This window comes from Nomascus leucogenys, chromosome 12, assembly GCF_006542625.1.
Source record: "Nomascus leucogenys isolate Asia chromosome 12, Asia_NLE_v1, whole genome shotgun sequence".
NCBI lineage: Eukaryota > Metazoa > Chordata > Mammalia > Primates > Hylobatidae > Nomascus > Nomascus leucogenys.
Genome location: NC_044392.1, coordinates 74,442,274 through 74,463,659, shown reverse-complemented (window position 1 = coordinate 74,463,659; position 21,386 = coordinate 74,442,274). Strand labels below are relative to the sequence as shown.

At 37.4% G+C, this 21,386-nt stretch overlaps 1 protein-coding gene across 1 annotated transcript in view; it reads left to right on the top strand.

Moving 5' to 3' along the window:
- Positions 1-14,105, top strand: part of CDC14A (cell division cycle 14A) — a 169,235-nt gene extending 155,130 nt beyond the window's left edge. Inside the window, exon 16 of the mRNA XM_003260116.3 lies at positions 12,076-14,105. Within this exon, the coding sequence (XP_003260164.1) occupies positions 12,076-12,105 (30 nt within the window). The 3' untranslated portion in view covers positions 12,106-14,105. The remainder of the gene's footprint in view (positions 1-12,075) is intronic.
- Positions 14,106-21,386: the final 7,281 nt, after the last annotated feature.

The following is a 21,386-nucleotide window of genomic DNA, read 5'->3' as shown; positions in this document are numbered from 1 at the left end:
AACTGGGTGTTAATATTTATTACAGTTAAAGATGAGTACTAGCTTTCTATCCTTCTGTTGTATATTTATGTTGCTGTGGTTTTTTATCCTTCCTCTTTGTTGTGGCATTGCTTTAGATTTGATGTAATTTTTCAGCTAAGGGATACTAACTACATATCAAGAACATGAGCTCAATCTCAGTATTGAACCACATCTTTGGCATTCATTCAACATTGCGATTTTTTTTCCCTTCCCAAGGGGACCTGAGAATGTTACTCGACAAAGCATCAAATTGTTATGAGGTCAGCATGGTTCAGATGATGCCTTTAAATATGCATATAAGCTGTTTATATGTTTGCAGTGTTTGTAGATATATGTAACTATAATTTAAGTTTCCAGTGTTAAATAGTGGTTTATGTTAATTCTCTGTGTGAAGCGTGTCAGCTGTTTTTGACTGTACATTTGAAAAGACTTGAAAACATAAAACTTACTTTAAGTGATAAGGTTGATCAGAAATATATAATAGGTAAGGATTGATTTATATTCTCAATGTATTAGAGTTATGAATCGCCTTGGTTGTCCAGCTTAATTTTATACTTTCTTATGTAGTGTCAATAATACTACTAGGTCAGTAGAAAAGAGCCTTATTTTAATCTTGAGTCTTACTTTTTTGGCTAGGAGTAAAAGAAAGCAAGTGCTTTTTATATACCTGTAAAAGCTGGCTAGGTGCAATGGCTCACACTATAATCCTAGCACTTTAGGAGGCTAAGGCGGGAGGATCACTTGAGGTCAGGAGTTTGAGACCAGCCTAGGCAATACAGAGAGAACTCGTATCTTAAAAACTGAAATTAAATGAAGTGGAAACTTATCCAATTAATAAAGCTGTAGCTAATATTTATGTAAGTGTCTAGCATGAGCCTAGTATATTTTTGGCAGAGCAAGGTGAGACAAATACATACAAGCCATTGTCCTCCACTAGATTAAAAACTTCATGCAGGCATCTTCTGGTAGAATTGATTTGCTCTCATATTTCTGGTCCTTTCTATTTTTGCACTGCTGCCAGAATCCACTTAAAATACCAGTTTCCTAATGTAAGCCTTTGTTTAACAGCTTCTGTGGTTGAAGAATAAAACCGATTATTATAAGATTTTTCCTCTTTTTCCTGAAATTCTGTAGTTTCACCATAATATAGCTATATACAGATTCATTATTATTTATCTTGCCTGGCGTCAGTGTGTACTTTCAATCTTAGGGCTGCTTTTTTAGTTATGGAAAATTCTCAGCCATCATTCTTCTTTTTTTTTTTTTTTGTAGAGAGAGTGTCTTGCTATGTTGCCCAGGTTGGTCTCGAATTCCTGGCCTCAGGTGATCCTCCTGGTTTGGCCTCCCAAATTGCTGGGATTACAGGCTTAAGCCACCACACCCGGCTCCACTATCTTTTTGGATATTGCTTTACTGCCTTTCCCCTTATTCCCCTTATTTTCTCCTTTTGCAATAGCCTCACAATTTTTTTTTTTTTTTTAATAGAAGGAGTCTCACTCTGTTACCCAGGCTAGAGTGCAATCTCGGCTCACTGCAACCTCCACCTCCCAGGTTCTCCACCTCCCAGTGTGGAGTGATTCTCCTGCCTCAGCTTCCTGAGTAGCTGGGACTACAGGTGTGCACCACCATGCCTGGCTAATTTTTGTATTTTTAGTAGAGATGGGGTTTTGCCATGTTGGCCAGGATGGTCTCAAACTCCTTACCTCAGGTGATCTGCCTGCCTCGGCCTCCCAAAGTCCTGGGATTGCAGGCATAAGCCACTGCACCCAGCCAATAGCCCCCAAACTTATATTGGACCCTTTCAATCTGTCCTCAATATTTCTTACCTTCTGTTTTATATTTTTCAGTTCCTAAGCTCTAGCTGTATTCTGATTGAATTCCTCCTATTATTTTTCAATTTGTGAATTTTCTTTAATGTGTCCATTCTGGAGTATATCCTGCAGTCCACTGACCTTTGATTTCAGGGGCTGTATCTTTCTTTTCCAGCATTTCTAATTTGATCCTTATGATAGCCATCTGTTATAATTTGGGCCTGCCTGTTTTTGTTTTATGGATTATTTTATGTGTGTGTGTGTATATATATATATATATATATATTTTTTTTTTTTTTTTTTTTTTTTTTTTTCACCTGGAGGATCTCAGGTGATAAGGCATTTTGATATTGCTTTGCTATTTGCATTTCACCCTGTGAGAGTTTGCCTTGTGGTTGCAGACTTTGTCAGTTCTCATAATGTTCATTTGCCTTGTGTGTTAGGGAATTTGGTTGGTAGGTTCAGATGGGATGGGAGCGTTTGTGTGTTTCTCTCCTCTTTCTCTCTCTGTTTTTCCCTCCTCATCTGCTGGCCTTCTTGTTGGCTCTACCCGATCATCTAGGCCTTTCAGTCTAGAAACAGACCTTAATGACCCAGGCTTCTATCTCTTGATGAGCTCCTCCCAGGCTTTCTTCTCAGGCAGGGATGTGGCTCCACCTCAGGCCTGGCCCGAGGGCAATGGTCACAATTTCTCTCAGCCTCCTTCCCCATGTGGGAGAGCCTGACTCCACCCCTGATTTCAGGCAAGCGGCTTTCGACCTATATACCCACATGAATGGAACATCCAGCCACCTCTGCAGGCTTCCAGCTGTGTAGCCAGAGTCCCACCACTGTCTTGATTGTTTCTGGGCCACAAAGATGTTGATCTTGCTTTTAATTTCTGCTGTGCCCTTTCTTTCTTCTTCATCTTTAAAAAATATTTAATACATGCATACAGAGGGTAGTTTGGAGTGTACTGTCTCGACATGAAGTAGGTCCAGTCTCTGCAGCTTGCCGTTCAGTGCCTTTTTCAGCTTTCCCCAACCAGCTTTCCAAAGTCATTTCCCTCCACTCCTGAGCATGAACCTTCTGCTTCTGCCAGGCAGTTTCTTATGTCCTTGAACGTGCGCGGCTCCTCCTACCTCTGTGCTTTTCTTACATGCTATGTCCCCAACTTGGTCTCCCTTCCTCCCTCCCTTTGCTTCTCACCCCCTTTCCATCAGGAGTTGGCCTAAGTCCAACCTCCTCCTCTGTGAAGCCTTCCTTAATCTCACCAGACCGTAGCAATCATGATGTTTTTTGAAGTCGTTCTGTTTGTATTGGTTATTGGCCTTCCTCATCCCTCTTTCGTATTGAGAGTCACCTATCTTGTGGATGTGGGCCTTGAATCCTCACTGAATTCCTTGATTGAGGTTAGAAAATGTCTTTTATTTTTGTTATCTCCAAAGCATCTGGCATTGAGCTATGCTTACCTGTTTGATTGTGGGTATACTCAGTCCATACTTGCATCTTTTCTAATATTGTGTAGGTCATTTGTTTCTTCCAAAAATTTGAATTTTACTGTGTGCACATGTGTGTCAGATCTTTAACTTAGAAAGGCATATTTTTATTGCACCTCCCTCTTACACACACATACACATACATGTGGATGTGCATGCATGTGCAAACAAGCACAGACACCACGTGCACATTGCTTGTAAAGTCATTGGATTTGCCCGTAACAGAAACCTTTGGTAAATGACGCAGGCTCTCCTTAATAGTGAATGTCTAAACAACTCAAAGGTTGATATATGTGGGAGAGAACTGTTTTTATCGGTTTAGAAGTAGATATTTTTCTCTCTTGGGCAGACTGTTTTGAGTCCTTCAGCCTTCTGTTATGAAAAACAGTAGACTGTAAGAGAAAATCAAGAAGTCTCCATTTGAAAGTGAGCAAAATAAGGTTGACCCGTTCTATCTCATTTTCCCTTATTTAATCTTTAAGTACACATTACTTACTCTCTGGTAGCTCCTGAATCTTTATGGTTAGAGGGGAAAGGCTGTGTTCCCACTTCCTATTAGGAACCTCGTTTCCATGCTCTCCTGTCTTTTGAAAACATCATCCAAGGATGCTCCTATCTTTTTGTCCTCATCACTGTTATTACTTCCCTTCATCCCTGGAAGACTTTTGCTTCTACTTTTTAGCTACCTGGGCACTGCCAACATTCTGGACAACTGAAACATTTTTCTAATCATTATCATCATCCACTGTTTCTTGAATACCTTCTATGTGCCTGGCATGGTATTAGGTACTTTATATCCATTATCTTATTTATTTAACCTGCTATTTACAGATGGGGAAATCAAGACTCAGAGTGGCAATAACTTGCCCAAGGTGTCACAGTGATCTTATTTTAAACTTTCTTAGCTTCAGTTATCTTTATTTTTGTTCACTTGAAAATTCATTGAATAAATCTTCTTATTGCTTAGCACATTGCTTCTGACATCTTGAATCCTGCCAGCCTCCTTTAAACATTTCCCCCTCCTCCTAACTCTGCTCCATGACCTCTTTCTGACCCTGCCTGTTTCCCCAGCCATCTCAGTTCACGTCTTTCCTTCTATAGCCTGCATAGCCATTTTTGCTTCCTTTTTCCAACATTCTCACTTCTACTTGGACATTCTGTAACCACTTGATTACCAGCCTCCAAAATTAGATCAGTTCAACCATCTGTTGTATCTGTTCCTCCTCTCTCTCCTGTGAGCACTGTTGGAGAAAATCCCATTACTTTGCCAATTGGCTCCATCTCAAATGTGTTTCTAATTTACCCGGCCCTTCATTGCTCCTAATTAGTTGTTTTATCCCTTTTTGGCTCCTTTTCTCTTCCCCACCTGGCTGTTCCAAAACTTTTTAACATTTTTCACCAACACAACCCCTTCCTGATCTCCAGAGCCAGCTGACCCTGCTTTGAGATCTGCTAAGAACATAGAATTTATCAGAAGTAATTTCCTCTAACTTCCCTCTTCTCTATCTCAAAGTTTATCTGCATCTGGACTCATCCATTTCTTCCTTCCCCTTTAAATCCAAAGAAACTCTGCTGTTTTCCAATGATAACTCTACCTACCTGTACTGTTCTTTCCAGAATCTTTCATGAAGTTGCCCTAATCACTTCCTTCTCCTTTTATATCTTCAGCCTCTTACCCTCCGTTTGCAGGTCTCCTCAACTGCAAATGTGCACGTCCAAGTTGGTAGGCTGGTGGGGGCTGGGGAGGAGTCTTCCCTTGGCCCTGTCTTCCTCTCACAGTTTCTCCTTTATGGCCAAACTTGGGGAAAGAGAAGCCTGCACTGCCCCTTCCCTTGTCTCTTTGGTACTCCTCCGCTCTATAGCTGGGAGGTGGCCCTTCATTCTGGTGAAAGTCTCTCCCTCAGATTACTGCTGACTTCTTCAAGGCCAGATCTGATGGGCTCCTGTTAGTCCTTCTACTCCTAAGCCTGCCCCTTAATGATTGTCCTTACATTGGCTCTTTCTCTTTGGGTAACCTCCTGAGCATTGGACCTACACTCCCAGCTTCCTCTGGGATGTTACCTGGGATGGAGAGAATACAGGTTCCTTCCATTGCCAGCTCCTCTTCGGTTTCCTAGCCGAATCATCTCATCTTTATTCATCCAGTCATCCAAGCTAGACATTTGGAGTCAGCTTTGACACTACTTCTGCCTGCCTTTCCCTTGTCACACCAGTCACTAAGTCCTATCAAGTCTCCCTCTAAAATGCCTCTATCCCTCCATCCTTACCACTGCTGCCTTAATTGGGGTCTTCATGAACTATTGCATAGCCCTTTCTGTCTTCCTGTCTCTTACCTTTAATCTCTCCTCTATACTGTTGCCAGTGTTAAATTCCTGAGACACAGAGCTAATCAAATCCTTCTCATGTTTGGCTTTGTTCAGTGGCTCCACTCTGCCTGCTGGGTCAAGTCTGGCTCCCCTGGCTTGGCATTCAGGGTTCTTCCCTGTCGGGCTGTGTGCCTCCCTGCCAGCCTCCTCTCCAGCAGCTCTACCTGGCACGACCTGCCTTGAGCCTGAACTCTAGCACTTGCAGTCCACTCTGCTTTCCCTTCTTTCTCTGCTTGGTTTCACATTTCTTAACCTGGCTCAATAGTTATCTTTTTGATAAGCATTTGTGACCCATCTAAACAGAATGGCTCTTCCTTTCTCGACTCTCCTAGGAGTGCTAACGCTCTCATATTATAGTCAGTTATACATGATTCTCTCTCTCCTCTGCTTTCCTTTAAGCTTCTCAGAAACATCTCTGTTTCCTGAGGTTCCATAGTACAGTATAAGTGCCTAATAAATATTTATTGAACTAAAAGTCAGATAACGTATCTGGGTTCGTGAATGTTAAAGTGCTTAGGAGCCTGGATCTCATTGTTAGCATATGAAGCACTAACAAAATACAAACAAGTTTCCAGCTTGAGCTTTAATATACAGTAATCTGGGAGTTGTGTATTTTTTTTCTAGAAATGTGGCTTTACTAAAATAAGAGAAAATAAATTTTAACTGAGTTTGCATCAATATAATTTTGGTGTTCAGATGAACTGAAAACACTCATGTAATGGTTGGCTGAGTCAAGCTGGGTGTCAACAATCTGTCATCTAACAATCGAGCTCTTTGTGATTGTTGAAAAGCATATATTAAATTTCTCCAGAAAAAAGAATCTATTAAAAATCATGTAGGAAGGTGAAAGACTATTTTATATAGCATTATAATGAACCCAAATTGGCTTGATAAGTCTTGAAGTCCCTGAAATGCACAGAGAACACTATGGAAAAATGTACACACACCTTTCGAACCTGATTTTAACACAAACCTTCATCCTTTTATCTTAATATGATGCCAATAAAACCATACCCAGCTACATTTCATCTAGTGTTATTGGAGGAAATATGTATCATATTAACAGAGGCAAATTCTTTCAGTATTGTACATATTGGGTACAATATACACTACTTGGGTGACAGGTGCACTAAAGTCACAGACTTCACCACTGTACAATTCATCCATGTAGCCAAAAACCACTTGTACCTCAAAACCTATTGAAATAAAAAAATAAAAAATACTTTCAGTATTGTGAAACCACAGTTATGGAAATAAGTATCAATGCACACATTTTATGTGTTAATTTGTAAGCAATGCAAAAACTGGAAACTCTTATTACAAAGGCATAAAGAGACATAGGAGTACAGAGGCAGTTATGGGTGTATTTATTTTTCCCCAGTGTTGTATTTGTTCATTAAAACTTAAAACACTATAGTTATGTATAAAATACCATGTTGCCAACCATGTATTTTTTCCTTTAATTTCAATCACATTAAAACAAACCATTTTTATTTTAGGTGCTTTTTGCCTCTGTGGTTAGAACTTAAACCAGGGATAACCAGTACACTATTTTTTATTCCTTAAAGGACTTGGGAAAATGTAGGAAAGAAAATGGCAGTGTGGCAAAAAGTCCATGAACATTTCGAAGCAGGATTTTGACCTTAGTAGGATGCTAACATTCCAGGCCGTTGGATCCTTTGGTTCAAGTTATTTGAACATTAAGACATCGTTATATTCATTTGCTGTTAAGGACCTTAATCTTTCATTATTCTTTATAATTTGCTGTTTTTGATAGCTAACATGTTTTATTTATTAACCATCTGTACAATATTTATATCTATAATTATTAGACATTTTCCTGCCATGATTAGGTAACTGGGCTGTTTAAAAAAGAAACACCTCCAGAATAGCTAAAATTTTAAAGTTACTACCTACATCTGCCAAAACACATTAGTAGCAGATTTCCAGAACAGAACAAATTGTCTTGATCTCCTTACCTAACACTTTGTTTTATGTCAAATCTTACTGCTTTCAGGGAACAAGACTTCTTGATGGAAGCTTATATTTTGACATAAAAATTTTGGGGGCTGCAAATGTTAAGGCAATTTTATCCTTATTTTTCAGGTTGAATATTGCTACATTATTAATTTTATGGCATTCATACAATAAGAATACCACATGTCCATAATAAACTTGATCTGGTCCTAACTCAATATAACTCTGTCGAGCTTACTAATTAAATGAGCTTGAATATTATATTTGAGAAATTAAAATCTCTTGGTTATATAAACAAGGGCTAACTTCTAAAATAATCTTCAGGTATAAAAATTATTTTCGCTTTCTTTATAACCATCTTCATTGTCATTGTTATAATTTATTTTGTATTTCAGATTCATTAATTCATTATTGTAACAACTAAAAGCACTGGGCAATCAGAATTAAAACTTTAATCAACTCATAATACTTAAGCATGGATGTTCTTATAATGAAAATTTCTTTTAAATTTAGAATATTCCTGAAAATTCTTTGAATTCAGGCCTGATGAAAATCATTCAAAAATGTATTTATCTTTTAATGCAACAAATATTTTTTAATAATTTTTTTTATTCACTCAGAATCATATCTTGCCTAAGGTCATTATTTGTCTATGTTAGGGTGATAGAGAATGTTGGATTGAATATGTAGTGATCACAAGACAAATGCTGGCTGTCTTGAGATATTAAACTATAGTAGCTAAGGGTTTGAGCTTTAGAGTCAGACTGCTAGGGTTCAAATTCCAGCTCCACCAATTCTTAATTACATGAATTGGGGCTAATTACTGCTTTGTGCCTCAGTTTCCTCATCTGTAAAGTGGGTTGTCTGAAACATTTAATGCGTGAATATGTATAAGATGTTTAGAACTGTCCTTAGCATATAGAAAGTACTCAAATATCTAGCTCAGAATAATTGACGTGTCAAGTAATATATCTAATTTGTTAAGAAGTTCAGATAGTTGTGTTTAATCTATTTTTGAATAATAAAATCAACAGCAATAATATTGTTCATGGAATTCAAAATGCAAATGCAATTTTACTATAAAATATAATTTTACTATAAAAATTAAAAATGCTAGTAACTGGCTATTATCTTTTCTGGGATATTAATAATTTTACAATACTTGGACATTTGGAAAGCATTGTATATAGTTGGTAGACCTACCTGTGACTACAAAAAAAAGCATGAAGTTATGCTTTGTTTCAATGTGTATTAGGTCAAACCAGGCACTCATGTGGCTTATCTATCTATCCTATCTAAGATTTCAAATGGAGACTACTTGTGTTTTTCCTTGAGGTTTCCTCAACTGTGGCTGAGTACAAATGACCCAGAGAGGCCCTCAGCACAACCCCATAGGATAACCATGTGATACCTGAAATTTAAATATTCCTGTCATCCAACACTGTTGCTCCCTGAATAGAAAGGTCTCACAGTGTTAGTTATGCTTTTAAGTGAATAGATCTTGGAGACTTGAACAATTCTTTTTTCCCCTTATTGCATTTCTTTCTTTCTTTCTTTTTTTTGAGACGGAGTTTCACTCTGTCACCCAGGCTGGAGTGCAATGGCGTGATCTGAGCTCACTACAATTTCCGCCTCCTGGGTCCAAGTGATTCTCCTGCCTCAGCCTCCCGAGTAGCCAGGATTACAGGAATGTGCCACCATGCCCTGCTAATCTTTTGTAGTTTTAGTGGAGACGGGGCTTCGCCATGTTGGCCAGGCTGGCCTTGAACTCCTGACCTCAGATGATCCATCCGCCTCGGCCTCCCAAAGTGCTGGGATTACAGGTGTGAGCCACTGCGCCCGGCCCCCTTAGTGCATTTCTATTAAGATTTTTATTTTAGATTGAAAATGAAAGGAAGTTAATTTGTTACAAAATACTGATGTCAGAATAATTTGCTGAGCCCTTTTTACTGATCTTTTGTTTCCCTTTCCTTTATGCCATATAAAGAAACCATGGAACATGTTTTGTTTAGAGGACTTCGGTATTTTTATCCTCTAGTGCTTAGTAGATACAACTGATGTTCAGTAATTATTTGTTGAATGAATTGAACTGGTGGGACAGAAGGTCAATTCGTTGGCCAAATGGTGTCATCATTTGTTTGCAGAGGCCTGCAGGGCCAATTAGGCAACATAAGAGAGCAAATTAGGGGGTCGGAAAAGGAAATAGTGGGGCTTGTGGTGAACTGTATCTGAGGCTAGATTAAACACCAGCCAGAGTTTGTGAGCTCTGTGTGAAAGTAAAGGCTTTGGCCAGAAGACTAATGAATATATTCTCTATATGAATAATAGAAATCTTTAAAATGTTCTAGACTATTTCTGTTTTCCAGTTCACTGGGCACTGTGATTCATTAAATAAATACATAAACAAATAAATGAATATATATGTGTGTGTTTATATATATAAATATATGCACACACACATATTTGCCCCTCTATATTGATGTACATATGAAATACTTTACCCTATAAAAAAGTTGGTTTAACAAAGGTCGCTTGTCTAATGTTTATTTGCTACATCTCTGTTTATTGATAATTGATGGAGCTTGCAAAAACAACTTTGTTCTAAGTTATATGCAATTTGAAGAGTTTCTAATTTCTGTTAGTGATAACATGCATAACTACTAATCGGAACAAAAGTAAAAGTTAAATATTCTCAAGAAAGCACTAGCTGAGCTACACACACACACACACACACACACACGCACAACATACCTTTGTGGCATTCTTACAGCTGGAGGACTTAACTGGCTCTGCCCTCTGACTGCTTGCCAGACTTAGAAGAAACCGAGAAAAAGGAGGTAGAAAAATGTTTATGCTCTAATTGCAAGCGTGGTAGCTGGCGTCCCTCAAGTGGAATGTATATGGGCTTCAAGGCTTTTGACCAACTTCACTGGGCTTTCTTAGGGTCTTACCTCTTTTATTCGCTCTGTGGTTCAGGTATATTTATAGTATAGTGCTCTGATTCTTGATCAGCACCTATTTTGAAGTATTAGCATGAACCACATACAAGAAAGTAAATAGCCAAACCTTTTACATTCTTCCTACAGCTCTTGAAACTGGCAGCCTTGAGAACCACCCGTTTCCCTTACTACCTCTTACCTAAGCCTTTCCTGGCGCACGATGTTAACTTTACACTACGTATATTACTATTTAATGTTGACACCGCTGTCTTTTCATTTCACATCTGTTATGACATTGTGGCTTTCGCCCTTTGCGGTCAGGGACCATAACTCTTTGACATACTGTGTTAATAGGGACTTACTCAGGAAATGGCTGTTCATAGGGTGTAAAATTCACTGCAGTTTTGAAGCTGAGAAAAGATAGCTTGAATCCTTTTGTAAGTTCTTTGGAAAACGGACAGATTCTTTTTTACTGATAACCTATATCATCACCAAAATGGACCCGTCTTATAATTGACTAGACCTGTTAATAAAATGTTACAGACTAATTTGAGAAATAATTATTGGGTGGGAGAAAAGGGCATTTACTAGAAAATCAAGTAAACTTTGTTATCCTCAGGCATTTAATTGGAAGAATTGAGCAAAAAATTTGTTAATGTTTAGATTGATTTATGTTCCTTTTTCTAATCACTGTTTCCTGCTAAAAAAAATAACTGTTTGGCAAACTTTCTGTAACTCTCTTTATCTTTTCCTGGTTTATGTCTGTTGTCCCAGGCATTCTGATTACATATCCCAATCACACTCCTTTTACATGTTAGTATCTAATGTGATGTGGAAGAATTTGTATGGTTTTCTTGAAAATTGCCTATTGTTTATTAAATTCCACAGCAAGACTCTTCTGCATAAATGTTTTTGGGTCTTAAGATCAGATTTCAAGCTGGTAGTACTTCATTTCCCCTTAAGGGAAAGGATGTGTAAGATACTTATAAATTCAAGCATTCTTAAGGAATTTATTTAAATGGCTGCTAATTCTACTGCACTAGAAGCATGCCATTGATATGTACTGAATTAAATTTAAGGATATATCATCTCAAAGTATATTCTAGTAATGTTTAATTAGTTAAAAGTATCTTTTAATATTTTTAAGTAAAACTCATTAATTGCAGAAATGCTTAGAGATGAGTTTAGGCTACCTACTGATTTTTAAATTAAAACTTAATTTTTAATCACTATAAATAAATTAGTAAACCTTTTGCAATATGAAGTTTTCTTACAATCACTTTGCATAATTGAATATCTCATTCTTACTTAGCTAATGCTTTGTGACTCCCATCTTTTTGTTTCTGTTTTGGCTTAGTTTATTTCATTGATCTTTTGTTTAATAGACCTAAGCTGTCTTGTGTGGAAGGCAGAAGCTGCATGACTTGCTAGAAGTTTTACATGTGATGGAATTTAACCTCAGTTTATGTCTCTCCCTGCACAGTCCCTTCAGTCTGAATATGTTCATTACTAAGGCCTTGCCACTCCAGTGAAAGCCGTTCCTCTCTTAGACACAATTTCTTCATCTGGACGAGCAGTGGAGAGGGAAAGCAACTTCTTGCTGGAAGAATATCTCTGCCTTCTTACCTTAAATTAAAGAGAGCACTAAGATAACACCTTCAAGAGACTTGAAAACAGAAAATTGGTTAATGACTACTATAAATGCACTGAAACTGTGTTTATGGAGATTTCTATACTTTTAAAGACAGTTTTAATGTTGAATTTGGTATTTCGAAGGGTTATTTTTAATGTATTTTGGTAATACATTTATTATTATATTTACCTGTACAGTGTTACATTATATATGTATTGTGAACTTTGAAAGACTATTTTGATAAATTTATAAATATATAAAGTTATGTAAAAACTAGACTATATTTTGATTTAGATTTTCCTGCTGTTTGCTACCAAAAATTTGTATTTTAAATCTATTTAGTTTTAGTATGGTTTTGTCTCTAATGAATAAATAATTCCTTCTTATGAAGAAGAAGTAAGGGAGAACGTTTTTAGAAAGTGATTTTTATGCTCCCACTATAAACATTGCAGGTCAGTTCATTCTTTTGGGAAGTCAGTTTAGTTACACTGAGTTTATCCAAGTTTATCTCTACCAAGAGTATAACGGCATGGGATGGCTTATTTAGGACAATTCCCTTTCCCATTGTTTTTGTTGCTGAGCCAATTTGAGTTAGCTTTGCATCCTGGGGGGCTTTAAAAAACAGCATGCAGTGGAAGATCAGAATTCACTGAATATTTCTTCTGAGAGCATGGTTTCATGCTTTTTCTCTATGAAATGACTCAATATTCCAAATGTTTTTTTTTTTCCTTCCTCCTTTCAAAAGAGTTCTTAACCCAATTAGGATATCCTGCTTTGGGTATGAGGTTGTTGTTGCCTGTAATCACACATGGTTTGACATCAGTTTTAAGTCAATGGAGAGAAAAAACTGAAAAAGATGCTGCTAAGTAGTTCTCTGTATTAAAGGAGATATTTTTAAAACAGGGTACAACCCCCTGCTGCACACGCTAGCATATCTGGAACCTAATATGAAAATGAAAGGACCGTTATAGGTACTCACAGCCCTTTCATGTAAGTATGATCTGATATTTAGGTCTTCAGAAGCCTGTAGGTTTCATTTCTATGAGGAATCGAGGAGCCTTACATCCTGATATCCTTCCAGGCTGCTTTAGAATGGACTGCTTCGACACTGAAAGTGCTAGTTACATGGATTCATATGAAGTGCTTTACTCCCAACCATTGAGTTATTTATAATGTATTTATTAGGGGAGGGTACCTTGAGTCTATTATATATGCTTCATCAAAACATCTTGTTCATGTTTTATGTTTTTAAAAAAGGCATTTGAATGAATGTTTGACTCAGGTTTGTTAAATTAACCTTCAGTAACTGCAGTACCAAAAATTACACTCAACTGATGAAAAAAACGAATTGTATGATTTAGGAATCAAAAACTAAAATAAGTGGAATTATGTATCTTTTCTAAAGTTAAAAAAGTAAAATATTTTATTATGAGTTATTATAAAAAATTGGTTAATTGTATAGGAAGATGACAGTATTTGTTTCAAGTTATCATAAAAAGTAATTCAGATGACATTTGAGAAATAGGGGAAAGGGAATAATGTTGACAGTTTTAGTTCTGTGAACACTAATTTGTGTGAAGCTATTAAAATGATTGTAAAGTTGACTACTGTAAATTTCCCATAATTATGTGTGTATATGTGTCATATGTATGTACATGTATATGTCTAAAAATTACTTTACACATGTGCATACATAGACACACCAAGAAGTGGATGTATATAATATAGAAAGTATATAGCAAAGTAATTTTACTCCGATAATAAAAATTGTTTGACATGTATTTTGTTATGAATAGTTTATCTTCCAGAAGATATTTTGCTCTATTTTAAAGTGTAGAAGAATACACTGCTAATAAATAATAAAAGTTTTATGCAATTTACTTATTTTTTGGTGTTTATAATTTGGATTTTTGAGTTATCAATGTACCGAAGTCTCTTTATAATTTTATTTTTGGTTCGGTGTGGTCAGTGCCTTGAGTGTTTTAAGATCTCTATTCTGGATTTTAGTTTATCTTTTATTGACTTTCTAGGTTGTGGCCATTGCCTGAAATTCATGACAGTGAGCTCACAGAAACCTTTATACTTTGAATTTCACAAAAATCATATAATATTAGGTTCTTGCTTGCTTTCTATTTATTTTTTTTACTGTCAATAAAATACTGATCCTGATCAGTGTTTTGGGTCCTGCTTAGTCATTTATGACTACTGATGACTATTGTGTGATTGATCATCAGTTCCTTTTGAAAAAGAATGCCATTTTTCTTAAACGAGAAATTATAGAAATAAATCTGTTGGAAGAAACCTCACACCTGTTGGATCTATGCCCTGAAAAGTCAGCTTGGGAAGAAGAAGCTACACTATTTATTGGAGATATTTTATATAGTAAACTGGATCTCTTTGGGTTATGATGTTTCTGAAGTTTTTTTCCTTTAAATTGTTGGTTTTTTTTTTTTTTTTTTTTTAGAATGCAAAGGAAAGGTTGTGGGTGAGAAGGTAGTTTTACATTTGGAATTGGGAATCTGCAAATAGCTGTCCTAACAACACTGCATGAAACAATTGGGGTACCAAGGTTTTCATAGGACCACATCTTAAAGAAGATTTCTTATGAATTAATGAACCTGTTTCACAGGGCAGAAGGAAATCTCTTTTTGTACAGATTGGGTTTTTATGAAAAAGAAAGTAAAAAAACAAATCAATTAGCTGGTTTCAACAGATTTCTCACCTATTGAGTTTACCTTTTCCTTTTTTTGTCCTTAGATGTAAAATGCTTTATAAACCTCAAAACACACCTGGGAAAACTATCTATGTGATTCAAATATAGCAGGAACATGAATTTACCAACTATACACAAATGTATTTTGAAAATTGTTTTTACTTCTATGCTTTCTTCAGTGACGTGTTAAACCATTAATATGTTGAGTCTAATTAAACCAGTTGTTAGTATATAAGCTGAACAGGACCCCGTGGGCTTCATGTCATAGAAGAAGTCTGTACTTGTTCCAAAAGTCATAAGGCAGAATCCCCTTTGCAACACTTAGCAAAGCAAGAATTTGGTCACTGTATGTCTCCTCAGAAGATTAATTAGGGACAATTCCAATTACAGAAGGATATAATTTACAACAGAAAACTCCTTTATTTACACATAGGTTGCTTAGGGTTGACAACTATGGCATATAACGGAAAGTAGAAAATAATTGTATTAAGTTATTTTGAGCTGAATTGAAATGTTAATATATTCCCACCCAGTTCCCTCTCTATGGATTGAATTATGATAATCATATCAAGAAGGAGAAAAATAGCTTTTCTCAAGAATTTTAAACTTTTTTTGCTAAGTACAAGTAGAAACTTACATTAAAAGACTAGTTTTAATGCTAAACGTATTTGGAACAGGTTTTAAGTGGACAAACATAAATTAGCTGAACTTTTCACTCTCCATGCCTCGTTTTAACCTGCACGCCACCAAAATCAAAGTAAATCACATCACCACTTGCGGTGTCTCCTTTGGTTCGAATCAAGTTGACCACACATTTTTGAGAAGTTGTACTCCAAGTGAAGAATGGGGCATGGTAATAACTGTAGAAATGATTCTACCTGCAAATATCTACATTAAAACTTCAGATTTGGGGGTAGTAATCTATCAAATATGTAATCATCCCTCCATATTCATGGGGGATTAGTTCCAGGACCTCTGTGGATACCAAAATCAGAGGATGTTCATGTCCCTTATATATAACGGTGTGGTGTTTGCATATAACCTGTGCACATCCTCCTGTATACTTTAAATCATCTCTAGATTACTTATAACATCTAATACAATGTAATACCGTGTAAATCGTTATTATATTGTTTAAGGAATAATGACAAAAAAGTCTGTACATGTTCAGTACAGTAGAGATGCAATTTTTTTCCCCTGAATATTTTTTAACCCTGGTTGGTTGAATCTGTGGATGTGGAACCTATGGATATGGATGGCCAACTGTATTTTCTTTATTTATATTATGGCTGTCTTCCAAAAGGATCTGAAGTGGCTTCATAGAACCAAGCAGGTGTACCATAGGGAGAGTAAATAGGGGCTTTGGACATTGAATTTCAAGACAACTGACACTGAGACTTGAAGCTGAGATAAAGAGGCCTCTCAGACATCACAGGAGATCTTTCTTCCCAGACTGGGCACATTTACACCACACACACACTTTTAGTCAATTCCAGGACTCTTCATTGGCACTCACTTTACTCAATTTTTAAGAAAAGATTATCTCCAAGTGAGATTGCCAGTCCTGATATTCAGATCCCCAAAAATAATTATGTCGAGTACGTGGAAGGACAAAATTGGAACCAGAGATCAGATTACTATAAGAATCCATCTATCTATCTACCTACTACTCTCCTACCAACCTACCATATAACTGGGCTTTACCAGAGCTAATGTAAGTATAACATATGCCTTTTTGTATTGGCAAGTTAAATAAAACTTGGAAGACACAGGGGTCCCACAGACTTGAGAAGAAAGGAGCTGATCTTTGTAAAAAAAACCAAAAATGAATAAAACAATGGAGGAGAGGGAGCCATTTTTTAAAATCCAGGTTCCTTACAGGCAGAGAGATATTTTGTTTTAAATGGAAAAACATAAATTGGATACCATACTTCAAGAAGCATGTTCCAGGCAGTTTTATCAACTATGGAAAGAGGTAACCAGTTAGCTTTTCAAGCAGCTTGGGGTTGTAAAGTAATGTAGCATCTGCTGAGTGTGACCAGCAGGATTGGAAAGGTAGGCCTAGCTTTTTCTGATTCGAGGTTTTGTGTAATATTCACTTCCTCTTTCTCCCTTCTCCACTTTTCATACCAATGTGTTTCACAAGCATAGCTGCCAATCCTAGACTTTTCCTGCTGCTTGAGGCCCAGCTGGTAGCTTACTTTACCATTTTGGTGCCTTCGGTGACCAACGACTAAATGGCCAGGCACCACGTCACATGGCAACACTGCAGGAACTACACAGCTAACATCTGTTAGCAGAGACACTGGTGGCAAAATCCCTGGTCTCAGTCTCGTATCACATCCCCATAGAGCACCAGCCCCGGAGTTCTGTTTCTCTCATATTGCTCTGGAGGGTGAATCAGAGATGCTGGCCCTGAGATGGCTGCCCTGTCATGACAAGAAGTGGGACTGCTGAGTGCAACCTTGAAAATCTACTAAGCTGACAAACTGTGACTTTAGTTTGATCTATTTTAAAGTCAAATCTGTTGGGGCAAATTATCCTTAATTAAGCATTTCTGTTTAAGTGACAAGTAGTTAGGATTGTTAATTTTTAAGGTAAACCAAAAGAGGAAAAGTTCACTCATCTGGTCTGGAGGAGAGATGTAAGTCAGTTACTAAGCTAGGATCTAATTATTTATCTAATTAGGAAAGCCCTGTGTATTGGGGGCCCCCAAGAGCATTCCCAGTTTTGATAATTTGCTAAGAAGGATGCACAGGACCCAACGTGTAGTTATACCCAAGATTTATTTAAATGGAAAGATTTATTACAGTCAAAAAAATACAAAGCAAAATCAGCAAAAGGAAACGGCACATGGGGTGAAATCTGGAGGAAGTCAAGCACCAGCTTCCACGAGTCCTCTCCCAGTGGAGTCGCACAGGACACACTTAATTCCCCCATTAGGGAAGTGTGACAAGTGTGAAGCATTTTCTACCAAAGAAGTTCATTAGAGACTCAGCATCCTAGGTTTCTACTGGGGGCTGGTCACATGGGCAGCCTTGGAAGAGCACGATCAAAATTCCAGGCGCCCAGAAGGAAAGCAGGTATTCCACATAAACCATATTGTTTACACAGTCTAGGTGCAATGAACCGCACTTATCATTCAGAAGAAGTTTTATATCAGTGTAGGGGAACCGTTTACCAGTCAAATTCTCAGGCACAAGTCAAAGACAACCTTGCAAGCAAGCCATTCACAAGACAGTCTCAGGCCTGATTTTTAAATACTTTTCTGTATACCCTAGATCATAGCCAACTAATTTTGTAGTAACTAAAGCCCATGTAAATTAATGTGCAGTTTTCCCTCAGGCTGTTGACGCAAAACCTGTGTTTTTAGAAAACTTGTTTGTGGAGGGAAGAGTTGTGATCTAGGAGACGGGAACTCTATGTTTTGGGACTCCAGTGTTCCAGATGGGCCAGAGTTCCGGTTTCTGTTTTGTTTTCAAATGGATAAATTTGGAAGTGGTGCAGCTTCCCCTTATAAAACACTCTACCTGGCCACAGTAAACCTGCTACTACCCGATGTCTACAATATTCCAACCTCTTTCAGGCCAAACCAGTAGGAGAAATGCACCAACTCATATTTGCTTTAAGAGATAAACTAGTCTCAAAATTTTGCTCTCAATATCTATGCCACCTCCCTGTTATTTATAAGTAAAAGAAATAAAAATGTAAGTTGATGCAGTTTTTAAAATACTGCAATTTAAAGAAAATTAAAGAATAGTAAAAATTAAAGCTAAAAAAAGATTGCAAAAAAGTAGGCAACAGAGGCTTTTAAAATGATGCTCTTAAAACAATAAAAATATAAATTAAAATGATACAACATTTATAGAAATGGATACATCTTAGGGCTATGAGAAGATAGCATATAGATTACTTACACATTTGTAGCACTTAGTACCTTGTTTGGCCTACAGTAATTGAATAATTAAAGTTACCCCAAGGCTTAACAGCTTTTGCAAGTCTACAGACGCCAAGCCGTCAATCTGAGTGGGATCATTTTGAGCTGACGAAATGTCTTGCTCATAGGTCATGTCCTTGGACTCTTCTGCCTGGGGATTTTGATTCACAAGAGGAGTCCGGGGTAGCTCACTCTTGGGATCAGGCTAAATGGAAGGTCTGTGGGCATCTGTAACCTTCTCTGCACAAGTATCCCTCTTGCTTAGTAATGTTTTAAACTTTTAATTATTTTTTATGTTTTATTTTTTAAAAACCAAGTTTTTAAAAATTTGTTCTTACCTTTTAAGTCACCTTCTTCCATATTTGCACATGCCACATAAAGTCAATCCTTTCAGTAGTCAGCTTGCTTTCCACCTTCTTCAGGAAGCCTTTCTCACTCTGGGTTTGGCAAAGTATAATTTTTTTTTTCTCTCACTAAGCTGTGACATCCTTAATTAGGGTTGTATGCCTTTTATTGCTGCAACCCACGTAACTGAAACATAATAAGCATAGGTTAGGCCTTTTTAAAAATTCCACTTTGTATTTCTTTTCACGTTTTATCTGAGTTCTTCAGAAATGGTTACATAGATTCATTTTCTTGAGTGGAGCTCTGGCCGTTACATCTAGAGTTCTGACTGAAATCTGGTTTGGGAAAGCTTCCTACCGGGAGCAGAACTTTGAACAAGCTGTATTGGAAAAGATTTGGGGAGGTTTAATGGGCTACTGCCTCTGGTGGGGGACATTGCTGGTTCAGAAAAAATTGACACAGTGGGAAGGGAATAAAATATAAGAACTCATATTTACCCACACACATTGGAAAGTTGACTGTGGATTGATATTCAGTCCCTCATTCAGCAACGTTTATTGAAAGGCCACTGTGGGGCAACAGATACAGAGTTAAAACCGTTGTGCTGAAGTTCACAGTTTTCTGAGGAACACAAACAGGAAAACAAAGGAGGAAATAGAGAGTTGTTCACCTGGTGTAAAGTTACAGTTATCTATAAGACAGATACATTCTGGATATCTGCTGTACAACCTAGCACCTATAGTTAACAGTACAGTGCTGTGAGCTTGAAAATTTGTTAAGAAGGTAGCTTTCACATGAAGTATTCTTACAAAAATAAAAGCGTGTTTCCTCCACAAGGAAACATTTGGAGATAATGGATATGTTGATCACCTTGATTGTGGTGATAGTATCACAGGTATATGCATCTGTCCAAACTAATTGAATCTTATACATTAAATATATGTAGTTTTATTATACATCAATCATTCCTCAATAAAGCTGTAGAAATCTATACAAATAGAAAGGGATAACGTATTTATGGTACTTCCAATGAAACTTGAGATGTCAGTATTCTCCATTTACATCTATAAATTCACTGTAGTCGCAATAAAAATTACAGAGTTTTCTGGAAAAAAAATGGTGCCCAGGCTCTATTCCAGACCAATTAAATCAGAACTTGGGCCATGGGGCCTAAGACTTATTTTTAATTTTTTTTAAAGCTTCCAAAGTAATTCCTGATGCACGGTAGGAATAAGAACCACTATACAGAGAAAAGGAGACTCAAATTATTTGTTTTACTTCCTCTTCCTCTTCTTCTTCTCCTTCTCCTTCTTCCTCTTCCTCTTCCTCCTCTTCCTCTTCCTCTTCTTCTTCTTCCTCCTCCTCCTCCTCCTTCTCCTCCTCCTCCTCCTTCTTCTTCTTCCTCTTCTTCTTCCTCTTCTTCTCCTTCCTCCTCCTCCTCCTTCTTCTTCTCTTTTCTTTTACCACCTTAAATACTTTCATGTCATTTAAGGGAAGGGGGAGTCAAACTTTCCAGCCATTTAACATTGTCTCTTTAGGATTCCTCCCTGCACCCCTATCCCTGGGGAACTTTTAGACAATAAGATTTTTAATTCTTCAGAATAGCTTTTAAAAATTGAGATTTAGGTTGAGAAATAATAGGCTAAATAGTCCTCCCTCGTCTATCAGTTAATATCCTGCTCATGGGATAGTAGGAACTGTGGAGAATACAAATAAATGGGACAAGGATGAGAAAGTATCTTCCCCATGCCTTCATCCATATCTTTAAGGAGCTCACAACCCACCTGGGGAAATGGCATAATCATGTATTCGCTGGTGTTTTTCGATTGTGAGAGAAACTCAACATTAACTGGTTTAGGCCACGAGTGTATGGAACTCAATAAATGGTAAGTGCCTGGGCCTCAGGTACAGCTGGAACCAAGAACTCCAAATTAGCAGGAACATCCTATCTCATGACAACATGGATGCCAACAGCAGCCACATCTTTGCAACTTAGGGTTCAGTCACCAGGGACACTGGCCTGACTGTCAGCCCTGAACCCACACCACTGGGAAGTGACTCATAATCACCTCTGGACCTACAAATTGTGGCTGGGGTGGGGTGGGGAGTTTGAATGGCTGAGCTCACAAGAGAACAGGGAACTCCCTTTGAAATCAAGTGGAAGAT